At 41.6% G+C, this 22,604-nt stretch overlaps 1 protein-coding gene across 2 annotated transcripts; it reads left to right on the plus strand.

Annotated features, from left to right (window-relative positions):
* The first annotated feature begins 8,033 nt into the window (after nt 1–8,033).
* Nucleotides 8,034–11,821, plus strand: LOC122053852 (ATPase 6, plasma membrane-type). 2 transcript variants are annotated; one of them, XM_042615786.1, is made up of 11 exons: nt 8,034–8,084; nt 8,168–8,287; nt 8,385–8,483; nt 8,613–9,392; nt 9,474–9,593; nt 9,681–9,803; nt 9,912–10,323; nt 10,407–10,921; nt 11,020–11,376; nt 11,474–11,649; nt 11,725–11,821. In XM_042615786.1, exons 1-11 carry the CDS (start codon nt 8,037–8,039, stop codon nt 11,819–11,821), a joined length of 2,847 nt encoding a protein of 948 aa, XP_042471720.1. In that variant the 5' UTR covers nt 8,034–8,036. The 2 variants fall into 2 exon arrangements, with proteins under 2 accessions (XP_042471720.1, XP_042471721.1); XM_042615787.1 differs by having other exon boundaries at nt 8,058–8,084; nt 8,619–9,392.
* The last annotated feature ends 10,783 nt before the right edge of the window (nt 11,822–22,604 follow it).

Below are 22,604 nucleotides of genomic sequence, written 5' to 3' on the forward strand. Positions count from 1 at the left end.
AACATGCAGTCGACTGCCCTCTATGGAAATTAGACCGTTACATCCCAACGGCTCGAAACCAGTCGACTGCTAAAACTTGCAGTTGACTGGTGCAGTCAACTGCTAAAACATGCAGTCGATTGATCCACATTGACCGAATGAACAGAACCATTCTGTTCGCACCCAGTCGACTGCTCGGTCGACTGCACCAGTCGACTGCTATAGTAGCGCTACAGTACTGCTACAGTAAAACCCTAAAACTAGGATTTTACTCCGAGTACAATCTCTCGTGCACTTGTACCCTCACCCTTATGACTCACTTGATGCTTTTTTGCAGCCTTGACCTCTTGCCTTTAAGCCTACTTCCTTTGGCTCTCGCCCCTCGGATGCATTCAAGCCCGCGGCTCGTCCCAATGCCATCCTTCGCATATGCCTCAAAGTCGCTTCCCTCGACCCTTATCCTCATTGCCTTGACTACGATCTCTCGGATGCTCCATCCTTCACCGGACTTGAAGCCATCAACCTGAGTCACATGTATATCCTGTAAACCTGCACAACTCAAATACACATATCAAATACAAGGGTGAACCTAACTTATGTTGGTGCAATCATGCCCTGGAAGTTTCAATGTGTTGACAATTATTTAAGTTTAGGCTAATACGTTGGATCTAACATACAGTGTGAGTTTGCAGGAGAAGTTTTTGAAGGTTGGAAGACCGGATGCAAGGCAAGAGAAGTCCAAGAAGGTCGAGGACCAGATTCTTGGCAAAAGAATCCTTGCAGGTCAGAAGACCGGATGCAAGGCAAGAGAAGTCCAAGAAGGTCGAGGACCAAATTCTTGGCAAGAGAAGTTCCTGCAGGTCATAAAGCTGGATGCATGATCCCTCACGTATCAGAAATCGATTGGAAAAACGATTTAGACACGGCTGTAAGGCAGAATGCCTCTGGATCGATTAGTCGATCGATTGGAAGGAAGCCAATCGATCGGCTGATCGATTAGGAAGGTTCTGCGCGAAGCACAGAGTGCTTCTGAATCGATCAGCCGATCGATTGGGGAAATCCAATCGATCGAGCGATTGATCGAGGAAGCTTCTGTGCGAAGCACAGAATGCTTCTGGATCGATCGGCTGATCGATTGGGGAAAACCAATCGATCGAACGATCGATCCAGGAAGCTTATGTACGAAGCGCAGAATGCTTCTGGATCGATCGACCGATCGATTGGTGCAATCCAATCGATCAAGTGATCGATCCAGGAAGCCTCTGTGTGAAGCACAGATTTCCCCTGGATCGATCAGCCGATCGATTGAGGTTACTCAATCGATCGGGCGATCGATTCACAGAGCCGCGATTTCACGAGCAGAGGTCTGAATCGATTCAAGAACTGCACCGATCGATTCAAACTCAAGTGAAGCAATCTAAGCCGTTGATCGTGACGTGATGGTTTCCAACGGATACTTATGGATCGATCTAAATATGACTCCGATCGATTCACGACGACAGCTACGTGAGAAACGACTAGTTTTCTCAACGTTTAAAGGCATGAAAGAAAAAGAAAAGACACAAGAAAAGAAATATATACTGTTCCATTGCTCACCAAGGTCTAAACTCTCTCAAGTGCTCAAGATCTTCAAAAGTGCTCAAGATCTTCAAAAGTGCTCTAGTTCAAGATCTCCCTCTCGCTACTTTCTCAAATCTCACTCTACGAAGAAGAAGCAACTTTAAAGCCTGTAATCTTTCTTTTTTTCTTCATTGTGGTGAGTGTGATCCTTTACTTTAGAGAGGGAGAGTTGTAACCTTGTAAGGTTTCTCCACCTTCGGTGTGATTCCGAGAAGGAGGGGTTTGATAGTGGAAGAGTGTGAGTGATGTGGATCCTTGGACTAATCACCGCCTTGGGGAGGTGGATACCAAGTAAATATCAGAGTTAGCATTGCCTTTGAGTCTCCGCTGCGCAAAATCAAGTTGATCAAGAAAACGAAGTAAGCCATTCACCCCCCCCTCTAGCTCAACCGATCCTAACAACTTAAACCCTTTGCCCAAATACCAAAACACATGGTCGCACGGACCATTGAGATTGCTCTAAGAATCTCTCCCTTTTTGATTTTTTAGCAATACGTTTAAGTTAGGGAAAACAATAGCAAATAAATATGCTAAAACAAATGGACTTACGTTGTCAAGACTACATATTTGGACTTACACCGCCGAATGAACTTACGATGCCAAGGTTACACACTTGGACTTACAACGCTGAATGGACTTACGATGTCAAGGCTACACACTTGGACTTACAATGCCGAAACAATGCATCATGCATTGGAACCTATCCCAAGGCTCCCCCTATACCTATGCTCCCCATTGAGCTAAAAATTTTTCCACAGGGATTTTTAAGAACCTATCCCAAGGCTCCCTTACACAAAGGCTCTAAGGTTTTCCCAACTAAAGCTTACTTCTCCCCCTTTGCCTAACATCCAAAAAGCTTTTGAACAATATCCCAATTGTTGAAAATTTATCATCCAATTGACCCTAAACTCATGTATTTATCCTCCATGGATCCCATACATCTATACGAGCTGACCCGGTCAAAATCCAGTGCTGAAAATACTTTCAGACTGGTATCAGTCGATTGCAAGAAGTACTAGTCGACTGCCCTCATGAAAATGAGCTTACAGAGACATTCTGTGCTCAAAAACACTGTTACCAGTCGATGGGTAACTGTACCAGTCGACTTGTACACTATTCATGAAAAAAAAATCAATCTTTTCTGGACAACTTCAGAAATGCGCTAGAAATTCCATAGCTCTCCAAAAATTCTCAAATTTTGTAGAGAGGTCTATTATATCAATGTCTACTTGAGAAAAATATATAAAAAAAATATATTTATCACAAATCCCAAGATTGACACAAAATATAAAACTAGCTAAAAAGTTCAATTGAACCTTGATCTAAAGTTCTAGTTTTGGCTTCCTCTTGATGTATTTGCCCATACTAACCCACAATGCATCCCTGACATTGGTTTATATGACATCTATACATACAAAATCAATTTTCATACTATATGACCCCAATTGTCATATTTCTTGCATGAAACATAAACTAATTGTGTCAAAATCCTAGGTTTGAGACTCAAGTCCGCCTCCAAACCACTTGGCACATTCCATGACTTGTCTAGACTCCCAAGTAAAACCCCCTTGAGATCCATTAGCCATGAGTCCCAAATTGACTCTTTGAGCTCCCCTAGAGCTCTTAACCTTAGCCACCTCCCTAGGTGACTCATCCACAATGGCTAGGCCACATTGGTGCACTTCCGGTGACACTTGGCCTACAAACCTTACCTTTTTAACCTTGGACACCTGTCCTTGGTTAATTTTTCCTTACCTTTAAATAATTTTCCCTTACCATTTATTGACTTCTCATTGCTATAGTCATATGCAACCCTAGCATACGACTTTCCCTTAGCCTTGGAGACACTAGATCGGTATCCTAGACCCGATCTATCATTGTTGGGTCTTTGGCTACCCAACACCATACTTAACCCTCTAGATCCAACACCATCATTATTCTTCCTCTCTTCTATCTCTCTCTCCCTCTCCTCCATTGTCGAGCCACCCAAGAGTGCTAGCACACTCTAAGTGGTTATTCTCCACCTATTGTCTGTGTGGATACGTATAGAGGAGTGTACGCTTGACACTCTCGAGATCCGGCAACCTTTTGGACAAGCGGGATAAGCAAAGGGCTTCGCAACAAGAGTAACGCTTCTTATTCATGTAGATCTAAGGTAGATCTAGGTTAGAAACTTGTACATGATTTATTTTTATATATCTTCATACAGATCCGTGGCAAGACTTCGAGGTTTCTGCAACGCAAAAAGTGATTTTTACGGCTCGAAAGTCCCAACAGTTGTTGCGTCTCCCATCTTCAATACCAAGGTTCGTGCTTTGGATCTAGGGTTTAATTTTAAAATTCCTAAGTTATAAGTTTTTTTACCCATGCCCTAGCTCCCCACACACACCGAATCTCCTCCTCCTTGAGCCCTCCTTCCCAAGTCTCGTGTTTCCCCTCACCAAACTGTCACCTCTGTCCACAGCACAGGATCGAGCCGGCGTTGCTCATCCCGGCGTCGACCGATCCTCGCGAGATCTCGCAACCACATTCGATGATCTCTCCCTCAAGTGGGCACCACACCCGACAATCTCTCCCTCACGGGAGTAGCACAGCCGACAATCTTTCTTCCTCGCACGAGCACCACAGACCACAACCGGCGATCTCATCTCTCTCGAGCCACATCCGCTGATCCTCTTCTCTCCGAGCTGTGCCCTACCAGATCCAGTAAGTAGTTTCCCTTGTAGTTATGGATTGGGTGATTTTGGTAGGTTAGTAGCAAGTTTGGCTGCGATCTATGCTTCGACGTAGGATTCGTTCGATTGCGGATTCGGTTTTAGAAATGTTATTATTTTCTTTTGATGGATTGCTTTGCCCCTTGCTTGGCTTTGATTCATCGGAATGGATTTGGGAAGTTGGCTAATTGATTACGTTTCCTCTCATTGCCTCCCAGAGGATTTCTATTGGTTAATCAGATTTGATGAAATTCCTATTTTCCCAAGCTGGTTGTGATGTAGGGGATAAATTTAGGAGGTTACAAATGGTATCAATATTGTTCCTATACCTGTGAAAGCTTGGTTTTGTTTTTAGTGCAGATTTAAGTGGGATGTTTAGTGTTTTTGGTTTGGTTTTTGCCTTGGTGGCGGTTTCAGTTTCTTTTTCGACTAGATTTTTGGGTGTGGTACAGGACTCCGTGTTCTGTTCTGTGAAGGTTCTAGGTCTTGATAACTGATGTAGATAGTGATGCTAAGATTGGGTTAGATATAGTTTGAGAATTGGTATTAGCTATTTGACTCATATAAAGATAGATAATTTGTGTACGTTGATGCAGGACTTTGATTCGAGATGGGCATCTCGACGTAGGATTTCTGGTCACGATCTTCTTTTAAGGCGGGTACTTCTTGCTTTATTTCTTTTAGTACTTTGACCTTGATGCATGAGCTATTATTTTTAGATAAGAATTGCTTTACCTTGACTCCACTGATATTTTTCTTGTGCTTGATACTTCCACTCAAACCTTTGAGTTACTCGTTTCTATATCCATACAGTCTCTTGTTGTCATCTATGATATATACAGATATTAGATACCAACCTTGTATACTTTGATTGTTGTTTATTTATGTACCATATTGAGCATGCTGGCTTCATGTAGCATACCTGATTTTTGTCTATATGTATATGATGATTGTTGTATTTTGCGCATCATATCATTACATGCATGCCAATGACAAATTCTCCCTTACGGTCGAGAGAGTCGTTGACCAGGGTCGCACGCTCGACCACTCGAGAGAGTAGTAGCTGGAGCAGATGCTGCTTCTCCTGTCGTGCCGCACTTGGTCACTCATGGGTGATGGTAGCTGGAGTGCGAGCAGCAGAGACCCCCATCACAGAAGTAGCTAGTTAGCTACTATGCAACTGTCCACTCGACCACTCAAGAGAGTGGTAGATGGAGTGTCGTACAGTTTGTCACTGACCCGACCTCTCGACCATACAAGGGTCATGGTGCAGACGGGTGGACGGGAGTGGCCATCAGTGCATACGCTATTATTATTATACTGGCTGATGTTGTTGCTTACTTATGCTGCTGTTGCTAGCTTATGCTGCTTACTTATGTTGATATGCTTGCATATTTTGAGATATATATCTGTTGTATGTGTTTAGACTGACTTACCTATTGGTAATATGTATATAACTCACATGTGACACTTGTAGTTATGAGTAGCTCTGTAGCATAGTTGTTCTACTCTTGACCTTCTATTACTAGCCTACAATATGGTTACAGGTACGAACACTTATTGTGATTTTACTGTAGTATCTGCTATTTCTCATATGAGACTGTATACTATTGACACTCTCTATTTGGATATTATGTTCATGCACTATCTTTCCTTTACCCGCTGAGTCCAGTACTCACCACCCCACAAAATGATTTTTCTTTCGCCAGGTAGCAAGTAAATGAATCAAGGATGCTTGGGAGAGTCCTGACTGCCGGTCCTACGTCACATCTGAAGACTACATCGGGTTTCATTTATTCTTTACTCGTATTTTGTATTTGGTGTTATATTAATTCGATTATCTTTTGGAGTTATTATGTGGAGTTAAATTTTATGCTATTGTGGTGTTATATAAGGCCTAGCCGGCTAGCAGTGTATTGTTTTAGTTTGTATGGGCTTTCTTTATCATTTTTTCTCTGTGTTGGCTTGTAGTACAACCAAGTGGGTTGTTTAATATATAACTGCGTAGTTGTGCTTATTTTGTTCCAGCCGAGTGGGCTGAGTTTATAACTACATGGTTGTGTATATATTCCAGCTGTGTGGGCAGATGATTATATTGATGTATTTTGTATATATGTATGCTTCAGATTGTCACCGGTACAGGGGAGATGCTACCGGATTTTTGTTTAGCAGGAACTCCTCTAGGAGCGTGATAATATTCCCGTGATAATATTCCCTACCGGATGACAGTTATTCTCTGATAAGAGGTTACGACTCTCTGACACTGTTGTCGCCTAGTGCAATCTGCCCCACTTGAGTTTTAGTAGAAGGTCGCTCAGATGTGTTAGCATGATTGAGCCTCGATAAAGAGAATGAGATGTAGTGGGCCGCCCGGGTTTTGTGTAAGACTGTGGCGAAAAGGCTAGCTTTCACGATCTGACAGCTGGGGAGCCGGTCGAGAGCTATATTAGCCAAGTACCTGGACCATCTATAAAGCCTAAGTTGGGAAGATCTGATTAGTTGAGGGCAGGCCTAGGACTAGTCCAAACCTTGTCTTATGTTCCAAATTTGAGGGTCTGATCTGACAGTGACCGACCAAGAATTATGCGACTAGTAACACGGGGTGATTTAACACCTATCTTCCCTTGATTGTTGATTGTCACATCCTCTTTTACTATTGACTACCACGTTCCTTTGACTCTTAACTACTATGTCCCCTTGACTCTTGACTATCACATTCTCTTAATTTCTAACTATTTGGCTCCCTCGGACCCTCATTTATATACCGTATCAGTGGTTATTATAATATTTTTATTTAATTAAATTTTTAAAACATTGACATTGAAAAAATAATAGATAATCTAAAGATTTGTTCAGATTTAGAAGCTTATTTTCGAAACATTTTAAGCATCCACGTTTAAAAATATATATTAATAACTAATTAGTTAGTCAGGGGTATAATTATGATTAATCATTAAATTGAATCATAAGAAGATTTATTTTGATTTTTAGGGTTACAGTATTACGGTAGGATATTCAGGTTGTCACTCATATATTTACAGTTCGAACCCTAGCTATGATTTATTTGTAAAAATTTTTCTTTCAAATAGAGGGTGAAATCAAAAGATATTGGACTTCTGGACTGACTGTCGTATGTGCTTCTCGATTTATCCTGGTGATTGATGAAAAATTTTCATAGAACTAGATTAGTCATTTAAAAAATAATTAATAAGACTAATTAAAATTATTATTATTATTATTATTATTATTATAATAAGATTCATTGTGATTTATCTTTCAGATTTATTATTTATTATAGAAAAAAAAAATTATCACGGGAGGATTTAATTATGACACCCTACCCAGGGCGTATAATTAACCGAAATGAATGTGTTAATCTTTGATGCAAAGATTGATCAACCGGGAAGCTCGTCGCCGCTCTGGGCGGCTATCCACACACAGATCCTATAAATACTACCGCTTCTTCCTCTTCTCTCCCACTGCTTGTTTGCTTGCAGATCTCGAATAAGGAGAGGAGAAGAAGAAATTCGGGTGGCGTCGTCTCCTCTGTCCCCTTTACCTCGCCTGAGTGGTAGAGAATTGGATAGTTGGAGTATTGGCACACGAAGTCTCCTCTCCTCTCCTCTCCTCTCCTCCGTAGCAAGCAGTGTAAACTTCAAAAGAAGATTTAAAAAAAAAAGAGAGTAAAATCCTTAGGGTTTTGATTGATCGTACGTTGATCTGATGGCGGCGGAAGGCTTAGAGCACATAAAAAATGAGACAGTCGATCTGGTAAACGAGTCAATGGATCATCAATTGGGTGACTAAACTTCTAGTTTTGGGGATTAATTTGGCTTTCTGATTTTGGTGTGCAGGAGAAGATTCCGGTGGTGGAAGTGTTTGCTCAGTTGAAATGTGGGAAGGAGGGACTCACGTCGGCGGAAGGGGAGAAGCGTTTGCAGATCTTCGGATTCAATAAGCTCGAGGAGAAAAAGGTATTTAACTCTATGATTTTCCCTTTTTATTTTTTGTTTTGAATGAATAAAAAAGAATTAATTTTTTTTCTTCTTCTCCTTACGATATGTATTACAGGAAAGCAAACTGCTCAAGTTCTTAGGATTCATGTGGAATCCGCTCTCATGGGTGATGGAGCTGGCTGCTATTATGGCCATTGTGTTGGACAATGGAGGGGTAAGCAAATTAAGCTAAAATTCATGATTCGATATTGCATTAATTTATCAATTAATTGTGTCTATCGACCATTAATCAGATCTCCCTTTTTTATTTTATTTGATAAAAAAATATATTGATAATTTTCAGGATGAGCCACCTGACTGGCAAGATTTCGTTGGAATCGTGGTTCTCCTCTTCATCAACTCCACAATCAGCTTCATCGAGGAGAACAACGCCGGTAATGCCGCCGCCGCTCTTATGGCCGGCCTTGCTCCTAAAACGAAGATATTGAGGGACGGCAAATGGTCGGAGCAGGAGGCATCCATCCTCGTCCCCGGCGACATCATCAGCGTCAAGCTAGGCGATATCATCCCGGCCGACGCCCGGCTTCTGGAGGGAGACCCTCTCAAGATCGACCAATCCGCCCTCACCGGGGAGTCCCTTCCCGTTACCAGGCACCCCGGCGATGAGGTCTTCTCTGGTTCGACTTGCAAGCAGGGGGAGATCGAGGCCGTAGTCATAGCCACCGGCGTCCACACCTTCTTTGGGAAGGCGGCGCACCTGGTCGACAGCACCAACAACGTCGGCCACTTCCAAAAGGTGCTGACCGCCATCGGCAACTTCTGCATCTGCTCCATCGGCCTCGGCATGCTCATCGAGATCGTCGTCATGTACCCGATCCAGCACCGCCGGTACCGCGACGGCATCGACAACCTCCTCGTCCTCCTCATCGGAGGGATCCCCATCGCCATGCCCACCGTTCTTTCGGTCACCATGGCCATTGGTTCCCACCGCCTGTCCGAGCAGGGTGCCATCACCAAGCGCATGACCGCCATCGAGGAAATGGCCGGCATGGATGTGCTCTGCAGCGACAAGACCGGGACGCTCACGCTCAACAAGCTCACTGTGGATAAGAACCTGATCGAGGTGATGCCTCCACTCTTCTTTCACCTTCTCTTTCTTTCATAATCAGAGCAGAGCATGATATCGTAGTTTGTTTAATTTCAGGTGTGTTCTAATGGCGTTGATAAGGATATGGTGATCTTGTATGCTGCAAGGGCTTCCAGAGTGGAGAACCAAGATGCCATTGACGCTTCAATTGTTAACATGTTGGGTGATCCAAAGGAGGTCAATCCCTTCTATATATATGCATGGCAGCAGCAAGGAAAACTAAATTAACGACTGTTTCCTCATCATCTTAATTTGTGTTTGCAGGCACGTGCAGGGATCAACGAGGTCCATTTCCTGCCATTTAATCCGGTCGACAAGCGCACTGCAATCACCTACGTCGACTCTGATGGCAAATGGCACCGATCCAGCAAGGGAGCACCTGAGCAAGTACGGCGAAAATTAATTACTAACAATCGTCGATCAACCGATCAACCTTTAATTTATGATCTTCTCTAATTACTAACAAGGATCGATTGTCTATATCGAACGCATCAGATTATCGACCTTTGCCAACTGAAAGACGACGACAAAAAGAAGGTCCACGAGGTCATCGACCAGTTCGCTGACCGCGGCCTTCGCTCTCTCGGCATTGCGAGGCAGGAGGTTCCCGAAGCGAGCAAGGAGAGCGCCGGCGGACCGTGGCAGTTCATGGGCCTCCTTCCGCTCTTCGACCCCCCGAGGCACGACAGCGCCGAGACTATTCGCCAGGCACTCAACCTCGGCGTCAACGTCAAGATGATCACCGGCGACCAGCTCGCCATCGGCAAGGAGACCGGTCGCAGGCTCGGCATGGGCACCAACATGTACCCCTCCTCCACCCTACTCGGCGACAAGAACGCCGACGTCAGCGGGCTCAACATCGACGAACTCATCGAGAAGGCCGACGGCTTTGCCGGAGTCTTCCCCGGTAATTGGAAATAAATTTACTCATTGAAAGAACCATTAATGCAACTGCTAGTGGATCAGTCGATAACAATTTGTGGCACACAGAGCACAAGTATGAGATCGTGAAGAGGTTGCAAGATAGGAAGCACATCTGCGGCATGACCGGTGACGGCGTCAATGATGCTCCGGCACTGAAGAAGGCGGACATCGGGATTGCGGTGGCCGACGCCACCGACGCAGCCCGGAGCGCCTCCGACATCGTGCTGACGGAGCCAGGGCTGAGCGTGATAGTGAGCGCGGTGCTGACCAGCCGCGCCATCTTCCAGCGGATGAAGAACTACACCATCTACGCCGTCTCCATCACCATCCGCATCGTTTTCGGCTTCCTCCTCATCGCCCTCATCTGGCAGTTCGACTTCTCCCCCTTCATGATCCTCATCATCGCCATCCTCAACGACGGCACCATCATGACCATCTCCAAGGACAGAGTCAAGCCTTCTCCCTTACCCGATTCCTGGAAGCTCAAGGAGATCTTCGCCACCGGCGTGGTCCTCGGCACATACCAAGCCATCATGACCGTCGTCTTCTTCTACCTCGCCCATGACACCGACTTCTTCCCGGTACGTCGTCAGCATTAAATAATTAATTATTAATTCCATTCAATTCTTCAATGGTATATATATAGATATAATAAAATAAATGTATTAATTAACTGCAGGAGAAGTTTGGGGTGAGATCGATCAGGGACAGTCCTTACGAATTGATGGCAGCGCTTTACCTCCAAGTGAGCATCATCAGCCAAGCGCTCATCTTTGTGACCAGGTCCAGGAGCTGGTCTTTCGTGGAACGCCCTGGTCTTCTCCTCTTGACAGCGTTCCTCGCGGCCCAACTGGTGGCGACGACGATCGCGGTGTATGCTTCGTGGGAGTTCGCTAGGATCCAAGGCATGGGATGGGGATGGGCAGGCGTCATCTGGCTCTACAGCATCGTCACCTACTTCCCTCTTGACGTCCTCAAGTTCATCATCCGCTACGGTCTTAGCGGCAAGGCCTGGGGCAACCTCCTCGACAACAAGGTCATCCAATACATTGATCAATTGCATCAAATTATTTTCTTCGATCGATCGTCTACTCAATCTGATCGATCAAAATGCATGAATTAATGGTACGTAGATTGCGTTCACCACGAAGAATGATTATGGCAAGGAGGAAAGGGAGGCACAGTGGGCGTTGGCGCAGAGGACTCTGCACGGCCTTCACACAGCTAATAATACCTCCCAACTCAAAAGCAGCTACAAAGAGCTGTCAGAGATCGCCGAGCAGGCCAAGCGACGCGCCGAGATTGCAAGGTGAGGAATTGAATCCCTGTTTTTTCAAGTAGTCACAGTTATCATCATATCAATGTGTCCATTAATTCTTTGCAGGCTGAGAGAGCTACACACGTTGAAAGGGCACGTTGAGTCGGTGGTGAAGCTCAAGGGGCTCGATATCGATAACATGCAGCAACATTACACCGTCTAAATTGATAAAACACTCAACGAGATGGAGAGGGAAATGGAAATCGGAGATGATTTCGTTCGTTCGTTCGTTCGTTCGTTCGGATTTAATTGTACACAACAATGCGTGCAAAGAGAAGAGTGGGAAAGAGAATGTACTGCGCAAATGTGTGTCAATTTTTTTTCTTTAATTAAATTTTGATAAAGAAAAACAAAACTTGCTTTCAGTTTGCATTTTATCGTAGTCCTTTTTTTAAATTTCATCTTAAGCAAAAGGAAAAAAAAAATGAAGAACTCAACACTTATTTTTAATTTTCTTGATTGACCTAAAATGTCCGTACAAAGGCATATTTATACATACCAGAGACATTCTACAAAATAACTCTTTGTAAATACTAAAAATATACTTTAGAATTAATACTATTTGTTCATGCTATTTGTCCATGAATTAATACGGTCTTATGTTTAGACAATGTCGGCGTCAATTGGAGGGAGAGAGCCTACGGAAGAGTAGAAAAATGGGTGAGGGGTTCGACTGGAGGGAGGTGTCATAGTTCATCCACTCTAATACTCATGCCAGTCTTTGACAGGGAAGAAAATAGAGAAAATGAACACTACACTATGTATGTGTACCTTGGCCGACAAGAGCAAACTCTTTTTATAACATGAATGAGAGAGATGTCATATCCATGGTTGTCAAAGGGGATGATATAATTCTTATAGGATACCTTATTCCAGTAAGGAGGATGTCTCATTATTGCATCAGAGTATTGCATCAGAGGGTAACATCACTTATATCTTAGACTGTGGGAGATCTCATGGGATCACACTACCACAATCATGATATTCCATGTGTCATGCTAGTCAATGTGCTATTGAGTAGATAGATTTTTGGGCATGTGAGAGGCATTGGGTTGGAGTGGAGGTGAGTCGGAGCATCCGAACGGTGGGGCAAATCGGAGATGAGTTGGTTTCCCAGTCAGCAAGGTCGAATGGAGATGAGTTGGGTGTCGAATCGGCAAGGTACATGGAGCGCTAGATTGGGATCGGCTGCATATGGGCAGGGAAAATAGGGATGACCAACTATGAATGCTCACAGCAAAGGAACATGGAATGGGCAATCCAACGCTGGGGTTGGTAGAGCCGGCAATCTACTTGCAGTAGGTAAAAAGGAGGTCAGTGCACATCATCGGTTCGCTAGTTGTTTGTGGCGGCAGTGAGTACAGCAATGTGAGGGTTGCTTGGACAAGGTGACGGCTGGCGATAGCATCAAGAGGCGGTGGCGTTGCTCTAAGAAGAGGCTATGGAGGTGATCTATCATTGCTACCGCTCGTGGGGCCCTATAGATCGGCAAATGACCGACGATGGCATAAGGCAGGAGAGGACGGAGCTTTGGTCAGAGATCGGTAAAAGATCACGTGAGGGAGATGGAGATTCTATGAGGGAGAGGAGGCAAGAGATGGCGATTTGACGGAGGTTGCGGCAGTAGAAACACAGCGGGCGCATGCCAAAAGAGGGAGAGCAGGCGGGAGGCAGAGTTACGACCGAGAAAGAAGGACGAAGGTGAGTAGCGACACTGACCAGGGGCTCGACAGCCATGTGCGAAGAAGGGGCAGTAGCAAGTGTGAGGTGGAGTTTTAGTGGGGGTGCGATGTTGCTCCGAGAGATGGAGATGGAGGCGAGGCGAGGAGGTGCTTGGCTGACTCAGCGAGGGAGAAAAGGAATGTGTTGGTACCCCGTGGTAGTTTTGATGTGATCATCCAAGTCAGGTTAGGTCATGTTAGTGTTTACCCCTTGGGTCTAAGGTTACAGGAGCTTAGGATCATTAAAAGTCGAGCGGAAGACACAGCTAGCGAGAATGATGACACGGGAAGGGAGTTGACGGACTCTGTGCATCCGAGAGACGAGTGCTGCGTAAGAGTACACTAGTGGACGAGAAGGACGTGGATGACGTTCCGAGGGATGAGAAGCCGGAGCGGAAATCTGCTTAAGGAGAAGACCGGGAAATGGGTTTGGGTGAGCCCTATCCCGGATGACCACGATCAACCAGGTGATCGGAGCAGCAGAAAAGCAAAAGGTGGCTTACAAGTACTACTGGAGGTGCCTTCAAAGGGAGTTGAAGGCCCCTCCGCGCGCCTCTACACCTTCACTGTGGAAGGCGCCTTCCATGGTTGGAAGGCGCCTTCGATGAACAGTACGAAGGAGCCTTCGACCAGGCTAACTTTACTGTTGCCAAGGGATAAAGCTTTATCCTTTGGCACCTCGCTAGAGGTGCCTTCCAGTCTATTGGAGGCACCTTCCACCCACGGATAGAGTTTCCCAGAAGCTATAAAAAGGCCCCTAGAGCTAGGAAATAAACAACTTTGGTAACAACTTTTGTATTCATTTCCTAGTTACTATATGAGCTTCCAACAAGTGTAGAGGTGTTGGATCGAGAAGCGCTAGAGGGGGGGGGGTGAATAGCGCTCGTGACTTTCACGCATTTCGAAATTAAAAACTCGACGAGTAATCCAGCGGAAATAATAAAAGAAATAAGCAATCACACAAAAGACACCAAGGGTTTACTTGGTTCGGAGCCTAGGACGACTCCTACTCCAAGGCCTGCGATCATTGATCGGTTACGGTGGACAACAACTATATAACGCAAAAGTGTACAAGAGTATTACAATTTTAACAGTATTAAAAACTTATACTGACAACAAGAAATCTTAAAACTGAAGCTCCGGGTCGTTGGTGGCTTGTAGCAGCACTTCAGGGCGTCTTTTGGAGCAGCACGTTGTAGTAGAAGCACTTTAGAATTGATGATCTTCACTGCTGCTCGAACACACCTTTTATGCACTGCTGGAGGCGCCTCCAACACCATCCAAGGTGCCTCCAAGCCTCCCGAGTCATCTGCGTGGATTAGCGCAGAAACCTTCGTCGCTTATCCTACTTGAGGCGCCTCCATGGCTAGTCCAAGGCGCCTCCAAGGCCAAGGCGCCTCCAAGCCCTGGTCCTAGGTGCCTCCAGCTCCTCTTCACAGCTAACTTCTGCTTTGCACTCGAGGCGCCTCCATGGGCGCCTCCAAGCTCCATGGAAGCTCCTCGGACACTGTTCATCCGAGGCTTAACTTGTTCCTTTTATACCTGCAAGACACGTTAGCCCAAAACAACAACATACACTACAAGACAAAGTTAGAACAAATAGAACTATGATAAATCAAGTGATCGACAGTCATCAGACTGTCCGGGTCTGACTTCAAATTTTCGACCTGAAACCCTAGGTCGACCCGACGCCTACTGTTCCCACTGCGAGGAATGTGTCCTCACCTACTCCCCTCAGGAGAGATTACCTGATGTCAGTCCGGTCCTCCAGACCAACTGGACTTTTCGCCTAGGGTTACCACCCCCTAGGACCTAGGGTTACCGCCCCTAGGGTTTTTCTCCACCTAGGGTTACCACCCCGTAGAACCTAAGGTTACCCCCCTTAGGATTTTCACCACCTAGGGTTACCACCCCCTAGGACCTAAGGTTGCCGCCCCTTAGGGTTTTCCTCCACCTAGGGTTACCACCCCCTAGAACCTAGGGTTACCTCCCCCTAGGGTTTTCCTTCACCTAGGGTTACCACCCCTAGGACCTATGGTTACCATCCCTTAGGATTTTCACCTTACCTAACCGCAGCTAGGACTTTTGCCTAAGAACATTTAGGACTTTCCTGCAATCTTCTTTAAGCACGTTAGATAACAAGGAATCTTAACTTTGAATCCCTTTGCCATTATCAAACCTAGGTTCGATCGTCGGATGCTTCCCGCACCAACAATCTCCCCCTTTTTGATTATGGCAACAAAAATTCAAAGTTAAGAAAATAATGCCCTAAAAAGATAAGCATGAAAAGACAAGCATAAAATTAAGTGCAGAGCTAAATTAAGTGCAGAGCTTCCCCTTAATAAAAAAACTTAAGTATAAAGATTCTCTCTTAACAAAAGCTCCCCTAATTCAAAAAAAATAAAAAATTTATATTCTTAAATTTTCTTTGAATTTTCTTATACTCTCCCCCTTTGCCATATATCAAAAATAAACGAAAGAGTAAAGGATAAGTTGAGTATAAACCTTAGCTTGTTTTGAGAAATAATAATTTTTATCCATAACAACTTTAAGAAGATAGATGAAAAGTTTAGCTTGGAAAAAAAACTTTTAAATTGAGGGAAAATTTTTGATAAACACTTAGCTTTTTAGAACTGATTTTCTTGTAAAACTTTTTAGCTAAGTGAAATTAGAAGATTCATTACATGTGTAAAGCGAAAAATTACTGAGAGGGATTAAGTTTGAAACATACTTTAGCTAAGAAAAACTATTTTTGACTTTGAAGAGTAACATAGCTAATTTTGAAATAGTTTTGAAAAATTACTTAGTAAATTTTGAAAAAGTTTTTGAAGAGAAACTTAGCTAAATTTTGAAAAAGCCTTTCTAAAATACTTAGTTAAATTTGAAAAACAACTTGGCTTTAAAAAGATATTGATAAAAGCTTAGTTAAGATAATAAACAGTTTAAAGCTTAATTAAAAATCTTATTTTTCTGGATAAAAATAACTGGATTTGTTTTAACTTTTCAAAGAGTTTAACTGTTAGATAAAAACTTGGCTTGACTCCACTCACTCCCCCTTAATTAATGCCAAAATAAATCCCTAGGGTCCTAGAGTCCAAGCAAGTAATATATAAAAACATAATAGGTATTTTATAGTTTCCTAATTTTCTATCTCACCCATTTTAGGTTATCAAGTATGTTCAACTTATGAGTGAGTGTGAGATGGAATTATCTTTATTTTAAATTGATATTTAAAATAAATTTGAGTATGACTTTTAAATGATTAAAGCATTTAAAATTTTGAAAATTGAGTTTGAAATTATAATTTGAACGTATGGTTTGAAAATTAGTTATGATTTAAAAATTAATAATCATTAGTTTTTTTGAAAATAATTATGATAACAAATCATATTTTGAGATAATTTTTAAATTGATTCTCAAATAGATTTTTAAAAATGGATTATCTTTAAATGATTTTCAAAGGGATTTTTCAAATTATTTTTAAATAATTTTCAAAGGATTTTTAAAATAATTTCAAAATGATTTTCAAAGGATTTTTAAAATAATTTTTAAAATGATTGTTAAAGGGATTTTTCAAATAATTTTTAAAATAATTTTCAAAGGATTTTTAAAATAATTTTTAAATGATTTTCATAGGATTTTTAAATGAATTTTTTAAATAAGTTTTTAAAAGAATTCTAAAATAAGTTTTTAAAAGAATTTTTAAATATGTTTTTTTAAAATAATTTTAAATAAGTTTTTAAATGAATTTTAAAATAAGTTTTTAAAAGAATTTTTAAATAAGTTTTGAAAAGAATTTTTAAATAAGTTTTTAAAAGAATTTGATTTTTAATTATTAATTTAATTTAATTTTGAATTATTAATTTAATTTAATTTGATTTTGATCCTTAGTTATCTCACCCGATCTAAATTTTAAATCAGGGAATCTTATAATTTTGTGAGATGAATTGGGTTTAATTATAGGGTTTGATTTAACTTTGTGTTAGATTTAGGTTTAGCTTTGGACTCAACAAATAGACATTCTCTGGATAAACTTCTGGGCTATGGTGAGTCACTTGGACATCATTAAAGTAACCATGCCTTCGAGGTTTTTCAAATAGTCCTATCTACTGAACTTAATACAAATCTTGGTCTAACTGGTTAAGATTCATAAAGGGTAGCTTCGGTTAGTTCCACTTAGCCAAATGTATCAGGTCGAAGTCATATCTTCCTAGACATGCATAGACTAAATTTCCCTAACGTACTATCATCCAAAATTTCACCAGTACCATAGGTCAAGTTAAACTTGTTCTCTTTCTAATTAGTTCTAATTACCCTGCTGGGTAAGTTAGTTTTGGAGATGTCAGCTATTCTGGAGCCTCCCCCTACATTGTTGATAATTTTATTTAAATTTATAAATTAGATTTGAATTATATTTAAATTAAGTTTAGTAAATAAAAGGTACTTGATTATAGCTTGGTTTGTAGTGTTTAAGTTTTACTTTAGACTTATAACCCAAGTCTAGATTTTGTTGATTAGTTAAATTATTAATAATCTTTTGTAACTTATCTATTTTATCTTTTAAGATATTACCTTGTTTCTCTAATTTTCTCAACGTTAATTTCTTATGTTTATTAAATAATTTTAAGTTATTCTTATTTAGATTTGAATTAACTCTATTTATTGTATTGTTAGCATGCATATCCAATTTTGAAGAAAAATCTATACTTGAGCAAGCAGGATTATTTAGAGTATCGACATGTGTTGAAAAGATTGGATTTTCATATAATGTAAATTTATTTACCTTGATTTCTCTCCCTGGATTATTGGGTCTTTTTTCTGGGCATTGTCTTTTGCAATGACCCATTCATTTGCACTTAGAGCATTCAATGTGCTTCTTCCCTTTCCTGATCATTTTCTCCTTCTCCTCCAATTGAGCCGACCGAATCTTATGAGTAGGGCACTCGTTTCTATAGTGCCCTCTCTCCCTACACTTAAAACAAGTTATGTGAAATTTAAAATTTGAATTTATAATTTTACCTTTAGGATCCATGATAGGATTCTCCCCCTTGACTGTTGCCATTTCAAGTTCTGACTCGGATTCAGATATCTCGTCTTTGGCCATCAGTGCTATGAAATCGGTATGCTCTGATTCTTCTGAGTCTGGTTCGGAGGTTGACTTTGGGGATTCAAATTCAGATTCGGACTTTGGTTCTATTTGATCATCTGGCTCTGAAGGGATCTCATAAAGCTTGAGAAATTTCTCCCAAAGCTCCTTAGCATTGTTGAACTTTTCAACTCGATCAAGATCTGAATTTGTTAGTCCACATAGGATAATACAAGTTGCTTTTGCATTTGCCTCAAATGTCCTTATTGTTTGTGCATCCCACTTGTCACACGTGATGGGTATACCTTCTTCAGTGGGGCGAATAAATCCAATATGGACTATGGTCCATATTTCCGCTTCGATCTTCAGTTGGTGCTCCACCTGGTCTTTCCAGTATCTGAAATTCTCGTCGGACAGAAGTGGTAGACATGTGGAGTTGTACCAATCTTCGTAGGCCATTAAGAAGGAATCTTGCAAAATAAAAACAATAAAACTTGTTCCAAGACTTGGTCTTGAATTAGTAGTGCGGGAAAAAGATAGAAATAGAAATTCATGAATTTCGAGAAAAAATAATAAAATATTATAAAAAATATTATATCAAATTTTGCTAAATGCGATATTTTATCAATACTAATGAGCGGTGAAGAGATGAGAATGAATTTTTCAAAAACAATTTTAGAGGGAAAAAATGGAAGGCGTAAGGTTTTATTTTTACCTTAAATGAACGAGAAAGCGACGAAAAAATGCTCGAACGGTAGTTGTACCAATTCAGAGCAACCTCGCTCTGATACCAATTGTTGGATCAAGAAGCGCTAGAGGGGGGTGAATAGCGCTCGTGGCTTTCACGCGTTTCGAAATTAAAAACCTGACGAGTAATGCAACGAAAATAATAAAAGAAATAAGCAATCACACAAAAGACACCAAGGGTTTACTTGGTTCGGAGCCTAGGGCGACTCCTACTCTAAGGCCCACGATCATTGATCACTTACGGTGGGCAACAACTATATAGCGCAAAAGTGTACAAGAGTATTACAATTTTAACAGTATTAAGAACTTATACCAACAACAAGAAATCTTAAAACTGAAGCTCCGGGTCGTCGGTGGCTTGTAGCAGCACTTCAGGGCGTCTTTTGGAGCATCACGTTGTAGTAGAAGCACTTTAGAATTGATGATCTTCACTGCTGCTCGAACACACCTTTTATGCATTGCTGGAGGCGCCTCCAACACCATCCAAGGCACCTCCAAGCCTCCCGAGTCAGCCGTGTGGATCAGCGCAGAAACCTTCATCGCTTATCCTGCTCGCGGCACCTCCATGGCCAGTCCAAGGTGCCTCCAAGCCTTGGCCCGAGGCGCCTCCAGCTCCTCTTCACAGCTAACTTCTTCTTTGCACCTGATGCGCCTCCAAGCTCTATGGAGGCGCCTCAGACACTGTTCATCCGAGGCTTAGCTTGTTCCTTTTGTACCTGCAAGACACGTGAGTCCCAAAATAATAATATACCTTGCAAGACAAAGTTAGAACAAATAGAACTATGATAAATCAAGTGATCGACAGTCATCGGACTGTCCGGGTCTTACTTCGGATTTTCGACCGGAAATCCTAGGTAGACCCGACACCTACTGTTCCCACTGCGGGGAACGCAACCTCACCTACTCCCCTCAGAAGAGATTACCTGATGCTAGTCCGGTCCTCCAGACCGACTGGACTTTTCACCTAGGGTTACCACCCCCTAGGATCTAGGGTTACCGCCCCTAGAGTTTTTCTCCACCTAGGGTTACCACCCCCTAGGACCTAAGATTACCCCCTTAGGATTTTCACCACTTAGGGTTACCACTCCCTAGGACCTAAGGTTGCCGCCCCTTAGGGTTTTCCTCCACCTAGAGTTACCACCCCTTAGGACCTAAGGTTACCGCCCCTAGGGTTTTCCTTTGCCTAGGGTTACCACCCCCTAGAACCTAAGGTTACCACCCCTTAGGATTTTCACCTTGCCTAATCGTAGCTAGGACTTTTGCCTAAGAACACTTAGGACTTTCCTGCAATCTCTTTTAAGCACGTTAGATAACAAGGAATCTTAACTTTGAATCACTTTGCCATTATCAAAACCTAGGTTCGATCGTCGGATGCTTCCCGCACCAACAAGAGGCTTCTCCGCCTTCAAAGAAGGAGATCTTTAGTGCGATTACTTGCCTTGGATTAATAACCTCCCCGGTTGTAACTAAGTAACTCTTTTGGTCTCATTTTTTGTAACGACCACCCTTCTTACTACTACTACTACTCTCTAAGGTGACCGTTACTTAACTATTAACTCTACTTAACCGGTGTGATCGAAATCACGAGGAATCCCTACCGAAAGATTTTGGCAGAATCTCCCCTGTACCAGTGACCAAATTCATCAATACATGCAAATAATACACAGCCACATGCGGCTGGAACATATATCAAACAACCACGTAGTAATAACATTCCAAAACAAAGATAAACTCACATGACATGAACTATAAAGTACAATCTCAAATGTTTACAGTCCACTAAAACATGGAAAACTTAGTAATAAAGAAAGAAAACTAAAAGAACTCTTTTCTAGTCCCAAGACTTCCATAGTCCTGGCATCACACACCATCCGCACCACCTTGTCGCCTTCTTTGCTAGATCTTTTCCTTTCCTTTATCTGCAGTAAGAGGAAATGCAGTCTATAAGCAAAATTTGCTTAGTAAGCACTATCTAACTCACAAAAACATGAATATGCATATATACAGAATGAACTAGAAACTATATGCTCTAAAAGAAAGTAAAGCATAAATATATCTGCTCATGTCAAACTAATAGCAAAGAAAAGCTAAGGAATCTACTCATGTAATTCTAATAGCTAATCATGCTATACCAGGATAAAATTACATGCTAGGAATAAAGCTAAACATGTGAAAGCTGCTCATCCAATAGGTAAACATAAAAAACTACTCATCTACTAGATAAACATGGTAGAATAAAGAACTAAACTTGCTGATTTTAGAACCATATGAAACTTATTTCATTTGTTCAAAACTTATACTTATATACTTCAAAATAATAATCAACTTCTCTTGGGCCCGACATTGTACCAATTTGCGCGCATCCTTAATATGAGTCGAGGTAACTAATCCCGAAACTACTAAGGTACTTCTAGGCGATCTTGTGCCTAGGGGTGATCTAGGAGGCCACCCAATGGACCTTGTGTCCGGTACATGCCATTAAAAAGTAAAATACTTATTTTCTTTTTTTCTATAACTTCCTTATACTTGTTATTCTTTAATTCTCTTATAACAAAATGCCTTGACATTTATTCAAACACTTAGTGTGCTTTTAATCCTAAACTTCTGGAATTTAGAATCAATTTAAGACCTTGGTCTTTTTTCACTTATAACTACTCATTATAGCAAGGATAGTCTAAACTACATGCCATGTGTATATATGTATATGCTATATTCTGTTCATGCACATCTTAAAGCAAGAGAAAAACAAAATCAGCATACTACACTTATAAAAATCTGTACTTAAACTCAATAAAATGCTTAATAAAATCCTGCATTATAACTTAATAAAAATCTGTTTTAGGATTGGAGTTCTACATGCAATACTTATCAAAATATGCAAGCAATACCTATGAAAGTCTGCATATCATACAAAATTAAACTAAATCTAACACTTGTTGGAATTAAAACCTACACTGCATCCTTCGTATTAAAAGGACTAAACTAGCTGACTCTAAACATATGCCTCGACAACTAAAAATGGAAATTAAAACACCAATACCGAAGACTAAACTATCCATTTCATATATATAGGAAACCAAAACTAAACCATCTCATGCATGTTGTGGCGGTATGAGAAACTTAAATCTGTGTGCTTGGAATAATCAACAAGACCTAGACTGAAATTCTAAAGCCATAAGCACAAGCTGAATCTAGGGTTCGAATTATAGCAATTGAAGCAATCAAGCACTCATGCACTACAACTAAAATGAAAGAAACTAGATTAAGCTACTAGAGATCTAATTGGATCTTCCACGTAACAAGACAATCTCATTGATTTCCTTGGTCATCAAGTAAACTTACACTTCAAAACTGTACAATAACAAAAGAGATAAACCAAACAGATTTGATCC

Source organism: Zingiber officinale, chromosome 3A (assembly GCF_018446385.1).
Source record: "Zingiber officinale cultivar Zhangliang chromosome 3A, Zo_v1.1, whole genome shotgun sequence".
Lineage (NCBI taxonomy): Eukaryota > Viridiplantae > Streptophyta > Magnoliopsida > Zingiberales > Zingiberaceae > Zingiber > Zingiber officinale.

Excerpts from the sequence above, each read along its gene's own strand:
- LOC122053852 (XM_042615786.1), top strand. The coding sequence starts at position 8,037 with ATGGCGGCGGAAGGCTTAGAGCACATAAAAAATGAGACAGTCGATCTG. Across the intron at positions 9,804-9,911 it reads GCAAGGGAGCACCTGAGCAA|ATTATCGACCTTTGCCAACT; the intron begins GTACGGCGAAAA and ends CGAACGCATCAG. Across the intron at positions 10,922-11,019 it reads ATGACACCGACTTCTTCCCG|GAGAAGTTTGGGGTGAGATC; the intron begins GTACGTCGTCAG and ends AATTAACTGCAG.